This window comes from Exophiala spinifera (assembly GCF_000836115.1).
Source record: "Exophiala spinifera strain CBS 89968 unplaced genomic scaffold supercont1.8, whole genome shotgun sequence".
Classification (NCBI taxonomy): domain Eukaryota; kingdom Fungi; phylum Ascomycota; class Eurotiomycetes; order Chaetothyriales; family Herpotrichiellaceae; genus Exophiala; species Exophiala spinifera.
In genome coordinates, this window is record NW_015622520.1 from 1,634,289 (window position 1) to 1,652,860 (window position 18,572).

Genomic DNA, 18,572 nt, shown 5'->3' on the forward strand with positions numbered 1-18,572 from the left:
GGGGGCCGCTTTCGTCCTCTCGCCGGGTGGTTATCGCTGGAAGGAGAAAGCACACGTCGAGTTTGGGAAGGGGATAGTCGTAACCGGTGTATATACAGCTGGAATGGCCCAGGGGGACAGTAACTTCTGCATCGACTGTAGATATGCGCGGGTGACCCCTGAGTCTGAGATGGGGCTCTGTAGTCTGGAACCCGACGACGCTCTTTGCAGTTGACAGACCGATTACTGAAGTCTTGAAGGGCGTCTTATAGTTGTCGAAGCTACAGCTATTGCTACATTGACACCGCCGGGGTTACTAACCTGTCTTACCGATGAGCTTTGAGCGGGTACGTGGACATGTTCCATAGCTGCGTCGTCCTCGAGTTGTCTGGCCGTCCACAGCCTAGAGGGAATTCGGATTTCATCAACTTCACGAAGACGGTTTTCATAGGCCAGCGTGTCTGCCGACTCACAGCTCACGAAAGAAGGTTCAAGCGGAGCTATAAGACCTTGTCTACCACGCATACTGTAGGTAAGCTGGGGGAGGCTGCTTGAAGGCCCAGTAACACGTTTCTTAAGTAGGTAGCAGCAGGGTAAGGGTTTCGAGCCACCATTGATCCAGGCTGGTTAAAGCAAAATAGATTTCCATGTCAGCAGCATCCATATGTATTCTCAAGGTATGTGTCGTTAGAGTATGACAAGAGACGTGCCTGGTGCACCTGGTCCCAAATACTGTACGCAACGTAAGCGGGGGATTCACAAACCCGGACTGCGATTCGCCCGCCCTGCGGCAACTAATAAGACCAGGTACTAAACTGCTCTCACAAGCCCAGACTGATTCGAGACACAGTGAATCAAGCAACGAAGCGAGAACACTTGTCTTTGACACTTCTGCAAACATGTCTGCCACCGACGCAACCCTCAAGGCTAAATATCCCGCCAAAGCGCACTGTCGCCGTGTTGCCAAATACCTCACCGATGCCGGCTTCTCTCGAGATGGCGTTATCTATTTGGAAGCACAGAAGACCAGAATGGTCGAGGACGACGACCAGGCCATGCATTTCCGACAGCGCAGATACTTCTTTTACCTCTCCGGCTGCAAGCTGCCAGACGCCTATCTCACATATAACATTCCTCAAGACCAGCTAACCCTCTTCATCCCTCCCATCGACCCGGACAGTGTGATATGGGCCGGACTACCAGAATCAAAAGAGGAGGCATACCGGAAATACGATGTTGACCATGTGCTATACACCGATGAAGTCAACGCGGCATTGGCAGCATACGGTCCATCCGGTTCAACCACCGTCTATGCTATCCCCGAACAAGTCTCGGAACATATCACGTTCCTCCCATTTGCGGCAACGCAGTTCGCCTGCCTGAAAGAAGCCATTGATGAGTGCCGCGTAGTCAAGGATAGCTATGAGGTTGCATTGATCAAGAAGGCCAATGAGATCTCTACACTCGCACACATTGAGGCAGCCAAGGTGGTACGGCACGCCACAAACGAGCAAGAACTCTACGGCGCGTTCATCGGAACTTGCATATCAAACGGCGCTCATGAGCAGGCTTACCACTCTATATGTGCGAGCGGGACGAGCTGTTCGACCTTGCATTATATTCGTAATGACCAGCCTCTGCGAGAACGTCTCAACATCTTACTGGATGCTGGTGCGGAGTACGAATGCTACTGCGCAGATATCACTCGCACTTTTCCGATCTCTGGCACGTTCACGCCCGAGTCAAAAACCATCTATGATATTGTGGACGAGATGCAACAGTCATGCTTCAAGTTGCTTCGCGCCAATGTGAAGTGGGAGGATGTGCATGAGAATGCACATTGGGTTGCAATCCGAGGCTTGCTGAAGGCAGGCATTCTGGTCGGGGACGAGCAGGAGATTTTCGACAAGCGGATCAGCGTCGCTTTCTTCCCACATGGTCTGGGCCACTATTTAGGCATGGACACGCACGACACAGGTGGTCATGCGGACTACGACGATCCAGACACCATGTTCAAATACCTCCGGGTGAGGGGAGAGGTTCCCGCAGGCGCCGTGATCACGGTCGAGCCAGGAATCTACTTCTGCAAGTTCATCCTAGACCCAGTTCTTGAGGACCCGGGGTTAAGCAAGTACATCGATCAGAGCGTGCTTGACAAGTATTGGACCGTTGGAGGTGTGAGAATCGAGGACGACGTGCATATCACGCAGGATGGCTACGAAAACCTAACCGACACACCAAAGCTGTGAAAAGGCGACAGCGGCTGTGCATCCAAGCCCTTAGCATCATCATGGACATGAGGCAGACGACAAATTGAATGCGTCGCTCAATTCTTCGCATGCAAATAGTTCTTCGTCGAGCGCCACTTTCCCGCAAAAGCAGTATGCGGTTTGATCCATCATGTGGCCCACGTCACGAAGACCGGCAGCTGCCCACTATGCAGATGAATGCACCGATGCAATAGTTTGTATTTTTGCTGCAGCGATTTGCGTTGTTTATCACTTTTGCTCGCCAGCGCTTGATAGCACGGCCTGATAGTGGGCTGGTCAAGGTCGAGGCACGGAACGGGCGGCGCGAGGTGCTTCTTCGTATCACTCTATTCATAGATGCGGCCATGATTGGGCGGTCTGCAAATCATCGATGCTCCAGGGTGTCTATTTATCACACCAATCAATGCCTGCTTAAGCGCCGAGTCTCGATGCCTCTATCTCGATGGAGTAAGCGGATGTGAGGGCTGCAGAAATATTCTGTCTGACAGGCGGACTTTCCGGGTCTGGACCCGGTGTAAGCGCCGAGACTCCCAGCCAGCTGTGGGCAGAGACTCCAAGAATTTTCCACGTCAGACGAGCGTCCGCTTCTGCTCCACCAGCTTCAAGCACAACCTCTCTCTACGCGCCGGGCTGATGCCTACCATCCACCTCGTTGGCCTATCTTCTTCCATCGTCGTCCTCCTCTGCAGGCCAACATCACACTCTCTCCAGATGGCCAACCCGATGCTCGGTCATGGATGCAGCCTCGAGGCCAGCGGCCTCTCCACTCGTTGCCGTCTCTAAATATTGCCATCCCCGACTCGTCTTCGATGCTTCTCTCTCCCCCAAGCAAGCAAGACTTGTTAATTTAGTTGTGCGGTGGCAACGAGCTATTCTTGAAGACTTCGCTTTTTGGTTTCAGATTCTAATCTCTCTCTGCAAAGATATAGTGTCTGGTACACTATTGACCTGGACTCGAAGAAACTGCCTAATTCTGTTCATATCAATATCCACGAGTTGTGGCATTTACGAGCTGTGCTCTCCTTGCTACAATCTTCCCAACCAGCCAACACCATTCTTTGCAGACTCTGTTCTTGGACAACAAAAGGAGTCTCTCTTCAATCGACGCATTTCAAAGGAAACCATCGTCGTTGCTGGCCAACGATCATTCTTTCCGCTAATAGCTCTACCTGCTAATCCGCGCCTACTGCACACCTATTCTTGCTGTGCCGCTTCAACACTTTAATACTATTTCGCGCATCATTCAGTTGCTGTTGGTATAATTATACGCCTTGCTTGCCTTTTGGCTGCAGTTACTCGGTCGATTCAAATCTTTCAAGCAAAAGAAGCGCCTGCATTGCTCCCGGAGAGCAGTGTCGAACTCGGTTCTACCACCCCTGCAAGAACGCTGTGCCGCACGACTGTGCCGCATAAGTCCAACCAAAAAGCGTCAACACGCAATCAGGGCTGTTGCTCTCAACACGAATCAATAATTACTGCAGCCTGCTGCTCTTTGTCGCCTCAGCATCAAGCACCACGGTCTCACCGCCTTACCACGCTGTGTTGGAACGATTGCCGGTCAATCCACTCAACACTGACTCACTTGCATCTTTCTCAAACCCTCTTGGATACTCTCAAATCGACCTTGACATATCTGTCGAGGAAGCTCTGCCCGTCTCAGACGTCAGTATCTGGCCGGCTACCACCACAGACGTGGATTCAATTTGTTGCTTGATCTGCCTACATCGACTGTTATTCGTTCTAATACTTCTTTAATTGTCACGAAGCATTTGCATCGCTTGCTGCATTGGTATACCTAATCTGGACCACGAGCCACGACATACAGCTATTCAGCACACTGACGAGAAATCTCACGCATTGTCACCATTTATCAGTCTCAACGACACAGCATTTTCTATCTCTTTGTATGTCTTATGCCCTATCTGTATGCCAAAGCTGAACAAGTTCTAACACCTAGCAGGCATAAATTAATCCCAAACTACGCCAAAACTACGGAATCACCAAACCAAAGACAATATGTCGCCCCCAGCAGTTCAGCTCTCATTCACTCTCCGCACTTCTCCCAATGTCCGCACCGTCCACCTTCTGGGTTCTTGGGATAACTACAAATCGCAACTTCCACTGTCGCTTGTTAAGGATCCTGCCGCAAAGCCTGGGTCCTGGAAGGGAACTTTCCGTTTTCAAGGCTCTAATGCCCTCAAGCTGGGCTCACGTTACTGGTACTACTATATCGTGGACGGCTACCATGTGTCCCACGACCCAGCCAAGGAATACGTGACTGAAAAGACAACCGGTCGAAAACTGAATGTCATTGACGTGCCCTCTGGCGACAAGGATGGTTCCAGAGTCCAGCGGCCCTCCGTGACGACGACCAATCTTCCCAGCAATCGCCACAGCAGGGACATTCCACAGGGCCGCGCTTTGAGTCCAGGAAAGATACAACACCCCCAGCCAAGCAAGCCTTATGCATCTCGTTCTTTGCGGCAGGCAGACTATGACGCATCGCCCATAGATGATCTTGAAGAACGCTTCGCCGGATACCGCATTGCGGACAGCTCAGCATCGCCTTCAGAACTGTCCGACGATGGCTCCTCTAGCGGGAAAGCATTCTCAAGCTCTTCTCCTTCCAGTCTCTCCAGTGTGAGTGACCATAGCTGTCGCTGTGAGAGATATGGCGTGACACGATCCGGACAACGCGTCAAACTTGACTGTGGAGGGAAGCGTTGTGGAGCATGGAGTTCTAGCTCATCCGAGTGCAATTCATCTACAGGCAGTGAAGATGACTCGAGCGAAGATGAGAAGTACCGAAGAGCTCATGCAAGTGCGGGAAGGACAACGACAGCATATGCCTCCAAGGGACGAAGTGGCGGCGATGATAGAAGAAGGACTGTTGTTGTCGAGAAGAGGAGGAGATGATGGGAAACTGAACTGCTGGTGGGATGGGAGAATAACGGCGGTTGCATGTGTCGGAGAAGTTGAGGAGAAGCTTTTGTTCCGCGCAAGGCAATGAAAAGAGGAAATAGGACAAGCAGGACGTTGGCCCCAGTCGTCATCAAACAGGACGAATGCTACGGTGTTCACAGCCCAAAGTCGAACTCGTCCGAGACTTTTGCTGGGATCTGCGTCGCTTGCAAAGAAGGTCAAGCATGACAGAAGAGGGAGAAGAAGAAGAAGAAGAAGAAGAAGAAGAAGAAGAAGAAGAAGGAGAAGAAGAAGAGTGCCTCGGGGATAGGGTGAGTTGAGGTAGACGGACAGTGCGGAGGAAGAGGTCGGACGATGATCAAAGGTGAGTGAGTAGTGGAACGTGGGCGAAGTTGAGCTGAACGAGACTACGACAGAGTCATCATCGGCAGAATGGGGGGATTAGGTACCTGTACCGACGGACATGTTGACATGCTAGCGGCAGAAGCGGCCTATACCAACACGAAAGCATATCAACTGGAGGAGTGTGAGTGAGTGATATTGGGAAGAGAGGGAGAAGAGGGGGGGGGATGGTCAATGATGTCCATGGGCCCAGTGGTGCCGGACGAGAAGAATCACAAAGGTAACTAGTTCAGTTGGCTGTAGCTGGATTCTCTCTCAAGCAGGAGTCTGTGATCCGCCTGATGCAGACGAGCTTGCAGGCAATCACCACGGACAATGATATATCCCATGCTTGCATCATCAAAAGGTTTCTTGGCCTTGGTTTTTTTTTTTTTTTTTGAACTGTAGCTGCAGCTGTCGTTGGGAGCTGTTAGCTGGGTGCTGGGAGTTGGGACGCGGTCAGACCAGCCTTGATGAAGGAGGATGGTGTTTTGGGTTGGGAGTTTGATGACCCCTTTGGTTCTCTGCTCGATGGAATGATGAGGGATGAATGATGCTGACTCCAGGTGGTGACGGGTTGACGATGATACATACTGTCAACCACCGACTGCGGAAAAAAACCTACACTCAATACTACTCAGCACCCTCCTACTACGGATGTACGAGTTATGGAGGCACGTATGTATGTATGTATTACCGGAGGAAGTCGACCTTGTGTGGATAGATGGACAGGTAGGTGCCCTACGAGAACTCTTTACAACTCTGAATGATCGATCCTTTCACAGGCAGGCAGATTTCTTTGTACATTATTCATATGTCACACCGCGGGGGGGGGGGGGGGGGGGATCCCTCATTGTCATGAATTTTTGGGTTTGGTTGGTTGATTGGCTGTTTTTTTCTTTTTCATCAAAAAGCTATACAACATTTCATGGCTACCACAAAGTCAAAAAGTAAGTAGTTACTGCGTTTGAATAAGAAATGTTTCCCGTTCCGAGAGCAGAGCTCAGCATTCCATGGGTCCCTCCCTCCATCCATACATACATCCAGCCATCATCGTCATCTCATAGGGTCATAATTCTTCTGTTTCTTGTCGGATTTTTTTTGTTTCTCGCGTGGTTCTAAGAGAGAGAAACTCCCCGCCCGCCCGCCCGCCTGCCTGCCTGCCTGTCTGTGGGTGGCTGGCTGGGTGGCTGGCTGGACATTTCTTCTCTTCCATCATCGACCGAGGCTACCTGTACCAGTAATCGTATGTCGTGACGGCGGTCTTTTTGGTTTTTTTTATATGTCTATGCGTCTGGCATCTTCAGGACGTATCGGCCGGCGATCTGGCCCTTGTGCATCAAGTCGTAAACCTTGGGAAGATCCTTCAACTCGACGGTCTTGAAGGGGACCTTGATGAGGCCACGGGCGTAGAAGTCCAGGGCCTCCTCGCTGTCCTGTCTGTTGCCGACGTAGGAAGCCTGGATCCTGATCATCTTCAACACGGACTCGAAGACCGGGGCGCGGATGTAGGCTTTGGCGGGGAGGCCGATGACGATGACGGTGCCACGGGGTCGCACGTACTCGGCGGCCTGCTGGAAGGGCTTCTCGCTGACGGCCACCAGGATGACGGCGTGAGGGCCGAGACCGTCCTTGGTGGCGGCCTTGACGTCCTTGATCACGTCGCTGGATTTGGCGAAATCGATAAAGGTCTGTTTTGTTTTTTTCATGGCGATAGATTAGTATCCAAAGCAACACAAAAAGGCATCAATCAATCAATCAAAAAAAAAATCAAAGAAAGTAAATTTCTCACCTCTGAACCCATCTGTTTGCAAAGTTCCTTCTTGTCGTCACCGGTGTCAATGGCGATGGTGTGCAGGCCCATTGCCTTCGCGTACTGCTGGGCGAGAGAACCCAACCCGCCACCGGCTCCGACGATGGCGACGGTCTGGCCCGGTCGGGCACCGGACTCCTTCAGTCCCTTGTAGACGGTGATACCGGCGCAGAGAACGGGAGCGACGCCGTCAAGAGGAACGCCGTCGGGAATGTGGGCCACGTGTCTCGCGGACGCGATGCAGTACTGCTGGAAAGACCCGTCGACGGTGTATCCGGAAAGCTTGGGGGTCAGGCAGAGGGGCTCGTCGGATTGCTGGCAGAAGGTGCAGGACAGGCAGGAGTCGTTGAGCCACTTGACGCCGACGGCCTCGCCGATCTTGCAGATGTCGTCGGTGACGAGTTCGCCGCGGGCCACGACGATGCCGGCACCCTCGTGGCCGCCGACGAGCGGCAGCTTGGTCGGGATGGGCCAGTCGCCGTTGACGGCGTGGAGATCAGTGTGGCAGACGCCGGAGTACTTGATGTTGACGAGGACTTCCTCGGGCCCTGGCTTGGCCACGGGGATCTTCTTGTATTCCAATGGACCTCCGGTCTGGTTGATGACCTGAGCCCATTGTTCGGTTGGGATCTGGGGGGCAGACATGTTGATGATGATGGTGGTGGTGGTGGTGGTGGTGGTGGTGATTGACGACCTGGGTGGGTGGGAGAAAGAAATTCTATTTATTCAGGAGATCAAAAAATGAGACCAGGTTGTTGATTTGTCTTCTGGAGGTGTTCCAAAAGGCAGACGAGAAGGGAGACTTTGTTTCGAGGAGTTGACTCTGTCGAGACTTCATCTTGGGAAAAAGGGCTTGGGCTGGTGCTTATGTAGACGGCGAGCAAGGACAACAACCCCTCTCATGATCCGTTCGACCCAGGGCCAGGAACCTCTGAGAAATCCATCACCCTTCAGGATGAGCGGAAAACCCCTCAATGGATCGAGAAAAGAGCACGAGCATGGCTACCTAACGTCAGTTTGGATCTTCTGGGTGGAATGGGTTGAAGCTGCTGATGTGGACCAGCGCAGCCAATGGGGCCGGATGGCCAGGGAAGCATCAATGTCACATCTCATGACGGGTATAAGGAGACCCATCGTCGATTGGTGACGGGGGATCCAATTCTCAGGGAGCGGGATGAAGCGTGGACGAACGGGGGCCTTCTTAGACCGTGCTCGCTCGGACACGAGCATCTCCAGCAGGTCGTCGTCTCGTATCGCAGCTGTTGTCTAGACGGTGAACGAACGCTGCAAGGGAATGGAGAAAAGGGAAGTATATTTTGGAGGGTGAAGGAGGGGGGGGAGGGTATGCACTGCTCCCGGTACGCGACCAATACGCCGTCTATCATCATTGAGGTCCGGATTGCTCGGACCCAGCAGACCACGCCGCAGATCCATCTCGGTGCAAGGCAAAAGCCACCGCGACAGCCATGATTTCAGGAACCGACGGATCAGAGAAGTCATCCCGTACTCCGTACTCCGCCCTGCATCCTCCTCTCCACGAGTGCGGGCTACAGACAGAGTCCATCTGGACCAAAGGGACAAGTCTCAGAGGGGGATCCCATGGGCAGAAGGCAAAACATGCGGGGTTGAAGCTCGTCGACATGGAGGTGACTGAGGCCAGCGACCAGCCCAGGGAGACTCTGAGATCCTCTTCGACGCCAGCTCCCTCGCCTGGTCCTGGTCCTGGTCCTGGTCTACCCCGCCGAATGCCATAATCGTGGTGTGGTACACTAGTTACAGCTTCGTTTTGTACACAGTCGTATGACAGTGGAGGACTAGCGGAAAAGCCACCACGAGAGAAATACTTCAATTTTGTGCCTCTGGCCCGACAAGATGAGATGATTCAAATGTGGACGAAAGTCCCCAGATAGACAGCCCGCAACACGCTACCTTTCCAAAGGATCTCCTCGTAATAGTGTCCGAACCCTCTCTCTTTTCGAATTGCTCTCTCATTATGGTCCCCCTTGGGTGTCTGTCTGTTCTCCTTGGCCGGCTGCTCTTCGGCGAGCCGCGACGATAAGAAGAACAAGAACGCCCACGCCCACGCTACCGACGCGCCCAGCATACGACGAAACACACAAAAAAAGACTTCATCATACGATCATGATTGCTCATCGTCATAATAGATAAAGCCTCTCTCCAAATGGAACCTAGATCACGCGTCGAAACGGACGAACGAGCGAACGAACCTCGACCAGGGAGAAAAAAAAAGGCCTCAAACAGGACCTACTAGAATCGCAGAAACTAAGGTGGTCAAAAGCAGCATCCGTGTGTTGGGGTGGATGAGATTATGCGAAAGTGGCCTGACCGCGTACACCAAGGTGAAACTTTGGATTCGCCTTTTCCGCTGATGACTGTATCGTGTCTCTTGATGACCGCGGTGACGATAAGGACGAAGCGACCAAAAAAAAGAGCAAGAGAGAAAGATTCGAAGCGAAGTCTCTGTCCGGGTTTCCTGTCCATTCGATCGCACATGCTCTCCCAAGTTGATGATGTATGTTGGAAAGGCAGGACCCAAGAGATAGAACTGCAGAGGACGACGAAGGGCCTGTCGCTTGGACATTCCATCTCTTTGCCCTCTACTAATAACTAGTACGCAGCATTGGGGTCGCGGCATCGATCAACAAGAACACGCAGCGCCTGGAGACTCGAGAGCCGCCGGCTACGAAAGAAATCAGGATCCGCCCGAGGGTCTCGGTGACTATAGGTACGAGTAGTAGTACAACTATAGTGCAATCCTCCTCCTCCTCCTCCTCCTCCTCCTCCTCCTCAGAAACCGATGGACAGTTCCAACTTGGCATGTTTTCCCATCTTGTCGTCCTCCACTCTTTCTCCCTCGGGAATTGACAGTCAGTCCTCGTACGCCGCAGCAGTTCTGGAGTCAAAAAACCGCCCGAATGAGAGAACGGAACACTCGGCGGAAGGCCACGATTGTATCTTTCTTCAGCTGCTACTAAGTATTACCCTTATCCTCGCCCCCAGCACGGCCACTGTTTCCTGGTGCTCGGTCCTTTCTCACTGCGCTCACTGCGCTCGTGGAGAAAGACAGACGCTTCCAAGGCAGAATCCGCAGAAGCAGTCTCGTAATCCACAGCTTGTAATGTGCCATCCCGTTTGGGAGGCAGTTGGTTCTCTTTGCGGTGCGAGAGATTCCAGCGCAGGTGAGTTGTCGCGCCCGTCTGGTCACAGCAATCCTCAGACAATCTGAGAGCGTAGAGACTCTAGTGTCAACCGTACAACGAGCCGTTGATTGCACATCACGATAATTGACGATAAACCCAGGAAACGCCAGACCAGTAAGGAGACTGCGGACACGCACTGTGTATACTCTTCAGACTCGTGCGAGGATGAGGATGAGGATGAAGAGAGGACGAGGATCAGACAAGACAGCCCGGCCGTTTTGCTTCCTCCCTCGCTCTCTATCGCAATTATTGGGGAGAACCTCAGACTCAGTGACCTCAACTGATCCTACTCCTACTCCTACTCCTCCTGTACGAGCTGCTGTATAGAGGTCGATGCAACGCGCAACGCATCAGCTTCGGCTTGTGGTGCTCCAGCCCCTCACGGCCATTATGACCATTGCCTTATCCACATGCCGGCGGCATTCCCTTTCTTCCCCCACCTTTTGCCCGTTTTTGGGTCATCATGGGCGCAGCTGGCCGCCTAGCCTACCAGGTAATACTTATACTTGTACAAGAGTAACAGAATCGGAGAACATCAACCTCTCAATCCCCAGACAGACTTCCTCTCCAAAAGAAACGACGGTTCAACCTTTTTACGAATCACCATGGCTTCCAACGGCAACAGCGTAAATGGAAAGTCCGTTTCGGCCTTCGATTCCTCCTCCACGATTCCTCTATGGCTAGACGGCAAACAAGTCAGCCTCTCCTCGACCTTTGACGTGATCTCCCCGCTGGACCAGAAGACCTTGTACAAAGCCTCGGCGGCCAATGAACAAGATGCCTTGAAGGCCGTCGCCTCGGCAGAAACGGCGTTCAAGTCGTGGTCGAAAACGAAACCGTCATTTCGAAGAGACATCTTCATCCGCGCAGCCGAGGGGTTCAAGAAGAGAAAGGATGAACAAAGACAGTACTCATACACCGAGACTGGCGCAGCCGAGTCCATGTTCGCATTCGAACACAACCTCGCCTACGAAGCGTGCCTGAGCGTCGCAGGACTCATCCAGACCGCAAGTATATCGACCATGCCCGTGGCCGGCGAAGAAGGCCTCAGCGCTCTGGTGGTCAAGGAACCGTACGGTGTGGTCCTGGGAATCGCACCGTGGAACGCCCCCAACGTCTTGGGTCTACGTGCCTTTTTGCAACCTCTTGCCATGTGCGTTCCCGCTTTCATTTCTCCCCTCTTTCCCTCACCCTCGCGGAGGTTGCACCTCTTGCCCTGACCTATTCCTATCGTGGCATTTCCGTTCTACTGTGCTCGATATGCCTTGCTTACGAGATCAAAAGGGGCAACACGGTGGTTCTCAAAGGCCCCGAGTCCGCGCCGGCGACGTACTGGGCTCTCGCGTCCATCCTCCACGAGGCAGGCCTCCCAGCAGGATGCCTCAACACGCTGTACCACCGGCCGGCGGACGCGGCGAGCGTGACGTCGACGCTCATCTCGCACCCGTCCGTCAAGAAGATCAACTTCACGGGGTCCACGGCCGTGGGGTCCATCATCGCGTCGCAGGCCGGCAAGTTACTCAAACCCTGCGTGATGGAGCTGGGCGGCAAGGCGCCAGCCATCGTCTGCGAAGACGCCGACATCCAGACGGCGGCGCTGCAGTGCGCGCTCGGCTCGTTCCTGCACGGCGGGCAGATTTGCATGGCGACTGAGCGCATCCTGGTGCACGCCAAGGTGGCCGACGAGTTCCGGTCGGCGCTCCGCCAGACCATGGACCAGGTGTTTGGGCCCGAGGCACAGGGTGGCATGGGGGTGCCGCAGCTCGTGGCGGCGCTGCCCGTGACCAAGAACAAGGCGCTGCTGGCTGACGCCGTGTCCAAGGGCGCGACGGCCGTCTACGGCGACCCGACGCACTCCGAGGCCAGCGCGACCAAGATGCGACCCGTCGTGGTCGAGAACGTCAAGCCCGGCATGGACATTTACCACACCGAGTCGTTCGGCCCGACCGTGTCGCTGTACGTCGTGCAGTCTGACGACGAGGCCGTCGCCATCGCCAACGACACCGACTACGGCCTCTCGAGCTCCGTCTACACCGAGGACCTGCGCAGGGGTCTCCGCATCGCCCGCCAGATCGAGTCCGGCGCCGTCCACATCAACACCATGACCGTCCACGACGAGGCTGCCCTTCCGCACGGCGGGGTCAAGAAGTCTGGGTTTGGTCGTTTCAATGGCCTACCTGGTTTGGAGGAGTGGGTCAGGACAAAGGTTATCACATGGAAGGATTAATCCGAAACAGTTGGGAGGATTGATCTGGACTGTTGGAGGGATCGATCGAGGTACTCGTTACTTGATCCGAGGTAGTTAGTTACCTTGATTGATTCAGTTTTCTCTTGATTGATTGATTGGCTGATTGATCGGTTGGTTGGTTGGTGGGTTGGTTTGTTTAAAGGCAGGCAGGTCGAATGACCGAGTGGTGGTTCGTTCGGTCGGTCGTCCGTTACGTACTTATTAGACAAACCAAGGACGAAAAGGGGAGAAACCGACCTTGACCAAAGGGGTAAAAACACACAGAACAAGCAGGCAAGCAAAGACAGCCAGCCAAAAAAAAAAAAACAAAAAAGAAAACCAAGAAGAATTGGTCGCTGGTGACGATGATGGCGATGAGGAGGATGATGATGATAATGACGAGAATCACTCACTCACCCACTCCCTCCCTCACTCATGATACGGGGCAGTTGTTGACACCCATGGAAAAATCCAGTCCGTCAGTCCGTCAGTACCACCTCCGCTTCCCACACCACCCAACTCGGTTTTACCAGGACATGAAGCACATCTCTCCACTTTACCCTCGCAATCGACCATAGGACGTGTTTAGAACAGGGCTTCCCGTCCGCTCAGCCGTACTTAAGTCACGTGCCGTTCAGCCAGTACTACCGCGGGTGACCAGGTGGGAATCCTGAATGTTGATTGTCTTTTTGTCTTTTTTGTTTTTTCGTCTGCTTCGTATCTGTTCGAAAGGCATCTTCAAAGGGTACGATACAAATGTATTTCTTTGTTTTTTATGGGGCGGTCCCCCCCTTCTGGACTAGAAGCCAGGTACCTATAGGGAGGTAAAGTAACTGTAGCAGTCATAAGAATATATGTAGGTATCCAAGTTACAGATATGTATGTATTCAAGGCTATCCCAAGTCCAAGTCAACCCTTCCCTTCTTTTATCCTGACCTGTTCATTCCATCCCCAAAGCCTACCTCATCTCACACCACCTCACCCGTACCAATGGCTTGCAGGTCGTTTAAATGGATGGGCCTCGGTATTCAAAACATAATCATCCAAACTGACCAACTCCGGCTCACTGAACAACAAATAATAATACTTCAACGTCTCGGCCAGCCAGAACGACTCCATCGAGTCCGACTGTTCGCCCAACTGGCTGGTGACGTCGTTGATGGCGGCATGCGCAACCTCGGTTTTCGTGGCCTGCTCGACTGCTTCGAACATGGCCCATCCCTTTTCTCTCCACGACTCGTCTCCCGTGACGCGGTACATGATGAACACAGACTCGATCGCTTCAGGCCGTAGTCTGTAGTCTCGCTCGTCAATCTTGGTGTATCCGGGCGGTAGTCGTTCTTCTAATAGTCTTGCTGCCACATATTTCTCATGTGAGAGCGCCACCCTGGGCACGAACGGCGGAGCGGGTATACCTGCTCCTTCTCTCCCACCTTGTGTATCAACATCGTCATCATCATCAGTGAAGATGGTCCGGCTGGGATCGGTCCCGTCGGACTTCGGAATTTCATCCCGCTTCTTCATGCTCGGGTCTGACACCGGCTCTGCCGCGGCATCTTCGACCGCGTGCATCGCTTCATCATGGATGCTTTTTTGCATGGCGTTATACTCCTCAACGGCTCGAAACCTATCCTCCCGGTAAGGGTCCAGTGCCTCGTGCCATTTGGTTTCGTTCCACACACACGATGCAAGACTATCACAAGGCACCAGCTCAAATTTTTCTGGCATTACACCAATCGGAGTAGAGGCATACGACCACACGCAACCATCTGTTAGCTTCTCGGCCAGGTCCAAATCTTCTGATATCCCAAACAGCTTGGCCCCAAGTGCAAACATGCCGCCTGCAAAGCAGCCAAGGTGGCTACCTGTGTAGACTGTGACCCTCTCTTTCAGAGTGCCGACCGATTTTGGTGCAATTACCTGTTTGGCTGTAAATAGAATATCGTGATTTTCTTTGGTCATGGGTCGGAAAAGAAGCTCACGACGCACGGCGTCCATGGCATCCAGGTACATCGACTTGTACTGTACGTTCAGACCCCCGAGAAGTGCAAACATTTTTGGCAAATATTCATACGTGGAATCAGCCATGGCCCCGATGCCGTAGGTATGCTTTGTAGAGTGAGGCTCATAGTTGAGCCCCTGAGCTGCACAGTCAACACTCGCATAATCTTCTTCCCAATCCTGATTGCCCACAGCCACAGGCTTATCCAAGGTAGGCTTAGGATCTGTCTTCTTGGGCTGTTTTTCCGACTGAGCATCATCAGCCTCCCTTTTGGGGAGAGTGTTGCTTTTCTCCAGCTCCAACGGTGAATCCGCTTGTGGCTTTTCACTGAACGGATTGATGGCTGGCTCTTCGCCTTCACCAACCTCGTCTGGTCGGAAGGGGTTAGGATTACTTGATCTTCCCAGCCCTGCAGTCCTTTCGACCTCGGGCTTCTTGCACCCCGAAGCGTCAAGCTTCAAGGGCCAGAGTCCCGGGATTTCCGTCTCCATTTGCCACTTTTCAAGGGCGTTAGTGACGCGTGCAATCGCATCGTAATACTTTTGCTCCTTGGTTATCTGTGCCAGTCGGGTGAACTCCACAGCGAGGGATCCCAGTTCGGCCATGACGGTATGGGCACCTGCTCGGTGCGGCTGCGAGGCATAGGAAGGTGCCCAGTTGTAATATCCGATGGGCATGTGGTTAGGCGTGTCGAAGGCACCAAGAAGGACGTCGGCAAGTTGCACTGCCTTTTCGAGCAGTATCGGGTATTTGGCTCCGCTGATATCGTAAGCTGCTATCAGACCTCCAAGATATCGGATCGTAGTTTCGAAAAGAGGAATGTCTTTCCTGGCGGACGTCCTGAAATTAATCTGTGACACAGCAGCCACAGCTTCTTCAAATTCACCACGTAGATCCATTATCCATAAAGTGTCTAGTGAGTCGACTAGTGTGGCCCCCCAACCGTTGAACGGATCTGCCGACTTCCTGGATAACGGCTTAAGTTCATCATGGGGCATTGAGTGATTCTTGTACCCATTCCAGGCATGCTTGAAAGCCTCACGAATCCTTGTCTGCTTCCTCTTCCGATTGGCCTTCGTGTATGGCGCTTCCCAACCAAAACTGTGTTGTATCTTGGGCAAGGTCTGCGGTTTACCCTTAGGAAGGGAGATTAGGCTTTCGGCGGTGATGGGAAACTGTGCCGGTTGAGATCTCCATATGGCTTTGCCTATGCCTGGCGGCCTAGGCTTGACCTCGTAACGGCCCTGACCATCTTCACCAAAGTCCTCATCGAAGTCTGGCAGTTTCGCTAAGAACTCTTCTCCCGTCACTGTTGGACTGGAGTATGGGGGAATGGTAGAGCTGACCGCGGCCTCGGGAACAGGTGTCACCGCCGCCTCCACTGACACTGCGGCGGGAGGAGGGGGTGTGGTCTCTGTGCCAGGAGCAGGGCTGTCTGGCAGCACTCGATTCGGGGTATCCGTCTTGTCTACTTCTGGCTTGTGTCCAATGAGACCTTCTAGAGTAGTGCCATCCCAGCGCCTCAGGTGAGAGAGTTCATATATTGTGATGATGGAGAGGACCGCGACTATCAGGAAGACCCTGTACCGACGGAGACGGAACATGGTGAATGCAAAAGGAATTCGACTCAAAGGGGAATCATGGGCCGCATCTGAGTGAGGACTGCGGGAGGGAGCGCAGTCAGAGGAGTGCTGAGGATGACGACGGCCGACACGTCCGTGGGGTTGAGCGTAGGAACAACAGAATACTGAAAATGAATAGCAAAGACAGTACGAGCAACAAGGGACGGCGACAGAACGCTCAGTAAGGCAGGATAATCATGAACTCATTGGGAAGTCATGGTTGTAGCACGACCAGGTCATACAGCACGAGTTACGCGGCTCGCAGACACGCAAGACTGCATAAGATCGGCCTTGCCAGAAATGGAAATATGTCGTCTGACCGACTCCGTGTCCGCAAGTGTGGGGAATTTTGGTGGATGAATGCCGTGGTCAGACATGGTCTTTTCAATTTGGTTGTCATTATCACAATGCTCAGGATTCTTCTGCGCCCCTTTTGCCAGCAGATGGTGTCTCTCACAAGCATCCATCCTCCCAGATTAGCAACCGACTGCGAAGGATCTCAGAGCACGATGTGGTAGGTAAAATTTGCCTCTGAACTCTTCTCGGTCTTATTCTTAGGCGCCTCTGCCTCCATCGCAAGTTCATGGCAGAGCACCGGCAGACCTGTCTTTGTATCCTGGCACCATCCTCAGATCCCAGGGAAGAGTGAAAACTGCCTCGTTGAACTGCTCAACGCGAGCCTCGTCAGTTTCGGCAATTTCCTGCCAGGGCAGTTGCAGACCCCTATTTTCCGATGATGCGTCGAGAAATCACCAGTCGAGCATCTTCCCGCCTCAATCCCGACATCATCAATATCCAGCACTCGTTTGCTAGGGTCCCAAAATCCAACAACCTACACACTAGTGGCCGATGATTCCTGCTCTCCTGTGGTCCGTATCCGACACGCACTCGAGTACTGCTTGTTCGAACAAGATCGATAGCACATCTATAGCGTAATGACGACTTTTCTCGCACTGACACCCTGTTTCTGCCGGTCGAGCCCACCTTGTACATAGTACAGTCCATTCCCGACGACCAGTTCTTCCGGTGCAGGCTTGAGAGTGCCCTCCTCCAGCGCTCCAGAGACATACTCTTGCCAAACCTTCCTGGCCACTAGGCCGTCCTCCTCAGTAGTGATGTTACCACTTGAGATCCTGCTCACCTCGACCTTGGACGGGAGATCGTCTGGCGCCGCGCCAACACTGACTATCCTTCCTCCCCGCAACGAACCCAAGACAGTAGCACACTGCCCGACTGTTGTTGGCGACCCGATGGCGTCGTACGCCCCCACGACGGAATGCGACTCGAGTAATGAAGCCAAGATCGCCACAATGTCGGGGTTATGGTAGTCCAGGACCAAAGTAGCCCCGAGTGCTTTGACATAAGCGTAGTTCGCGGGAGACGCTGTCGCGACGACGCTATATCCCGACGCCACGGCGAGCTGGATCACGGACGATCCGACGGATGAAGACCCTCCCCAAAGAAGAAGGACCGGTGTCGTTCCTTTCTCCTCAGTCGTGGGCAAAGGAGATTGATGGTCTAGTGAAAGCGATGACACGGACATGGCGGCGTGAGAACTAGTCTTAGTCCTACCAGCAGTCGCAGTTGTAGTCGTAGCTGTAGCCTTTTTCAGAACCGGATACGTCAATCCGAGACCAGACTTTAAGTATAGTCCCGCGGCCGCAGTGGAAATGCTCAGCGGCAGGACCACTGCGTGTCTGAAGTCGAGACTGTCTGGGATCTTGGCCACCACCGCCGTCTTGAGCCTCGGGTACAGCTGGAACCCGCCGTAGGCACTCCCGTTGCCCAACCCGAGAGCGTGGGCGATGATGCGGTCGCCCTTCCTGAGGTGTTTGACGTCCTTGCCGACTTCGATCACCTCCCCTGCCACATCGTCGCCGAGGATGTACGGGTATCTGAGTTCGAAGCCGCCCGAGGTCTGTATCTTCCAGTCGACAGGGTTCACGGCGACGGCGCGATTTCTGATAATGACTTCTCCAGCCCCAATGTCAGGGAACGGAGCAGTGGCAACTTCCAGAGAAGCCCTTTCGGCGGGGATCCAGGCGGCGTAGTTGACGAGTTTCATCCTTTTCCTTTGTCTGTTTCTCTATGACTGAGTTGTGATAAATCAGAGTTGGTGCTGGAGAAGGTCAGCA

The 18,572-nt window shown here is 53.3% G+C and overlaps 6 protein-coding genes across 6 annotated transcripts; 3 read left to right on the forward strand and 3 right to left on the reverse strand.

Annotated features, from left to right (window-relative positions):
- Window positions 1-878: 878 nt before the first annotated feature.
- PV08_10615 (uncharacterized protein) lies at window positions 879-2,228 on the forward strand (the record flags this gene model as incomplete). Its single annotated transcript, XM_016384929.1, has 1 exon — window positions 879-2,228. One exon carries the CDS (start codon window positions 879-881, stop codon window positions 2,226-2,228), a length of 1,350 nt encoding a protein of 449 aa, XP_016231531.1.
- A 2,037-nt stretch (window positions 2,229-4,265) lies between these two features.
- On the forward strand, window positions 4,266-5,165 carry PV08_10616 (uncharacterized protein; the record flags this gene model as incomplete). Its single annotated transcript, XM_016384930.1, has 1 exon — window positions 4,266-5,165. One exon carries the CDS (start codon window positions 4,266-4,268, stop codon window positions 5,163-5,165), a length of 900 nt encoding a protein of 299 aa, XP_016231532.1.
- Window positions 5,166-6,838: 1,673 nt separating this feature from the next.
- On the reverse strand, window positions 6,839-8,010 carry PV08_10617 (uncharacterized protein; the record flags this gene model as incomplete). Its single annotated transcript, XM_016384931.1, has 2 exons — window positions 6,839-7,243; window positions 7,345-8,010. 2 exons carry the CDS (start codon window positions 8,008-8,010, stop codon window positions 6,839-6,841), a joined length of 1,071 nt encoding a protein of 356 aa, XP_016231533.1.
- A 3,181-nt stretch (window positions 8,011-11,191) lies between these two features.
- On the forward strand, window positions 11,192-12,813 carry PV08_10618 (uncharacterized protein; the record flags this gene model as incomplete). Its single annotated transcript, XM_016384932.1, has 2 exons — window positions 11,192-11,739; window positions 11,871-12,813. The coding sequence occupies 2 exons, from the start codon at window positions 11,192-11,194 to the stop codon at window positions 12,811-12,813; spliced, it is 1,491 nt and encodes a 496-aa protein (XP_016231534.1).
- A 978-nt stretch (window positions 12,814-13,791) lies between these two features.
- On the reverse strand, window positions 13,792-16,419 carry PV08_10619 (uncharacterized protein; the record flags this gene model as incomplete). The annotated part of the gene is made up of 1 exon (XM_016384933.1): window positions 13,792-16,419. One exon carries the CDS (start codon window positions 16,417-16,419, stop codon window positions 13,792-13,794), a length of 2,628 nt encoding a protein of 875 aa, XP_016231535.1.
- Window positions 16,420-17,362: 943 nt separating this feature from the next.
- Window positions 17,363-18,502, reverse strand: PV08_10620 (uncharacterized protein; the record flags this gene model as incomplete). Its single annotated transcript, XM_016384934.1, has 1 exon — window positions 17,363-18,502. One exon carries the CDS (start codon window positions 18,500-18,502, stop codon window positions 17,363-17,365), a length of 1,140 nt encoding a protein of 379 aa, XP_016231536.1.
- Between the last annotated feature and the right edge of the window lie 70 nt (window positions 18,503-18,572).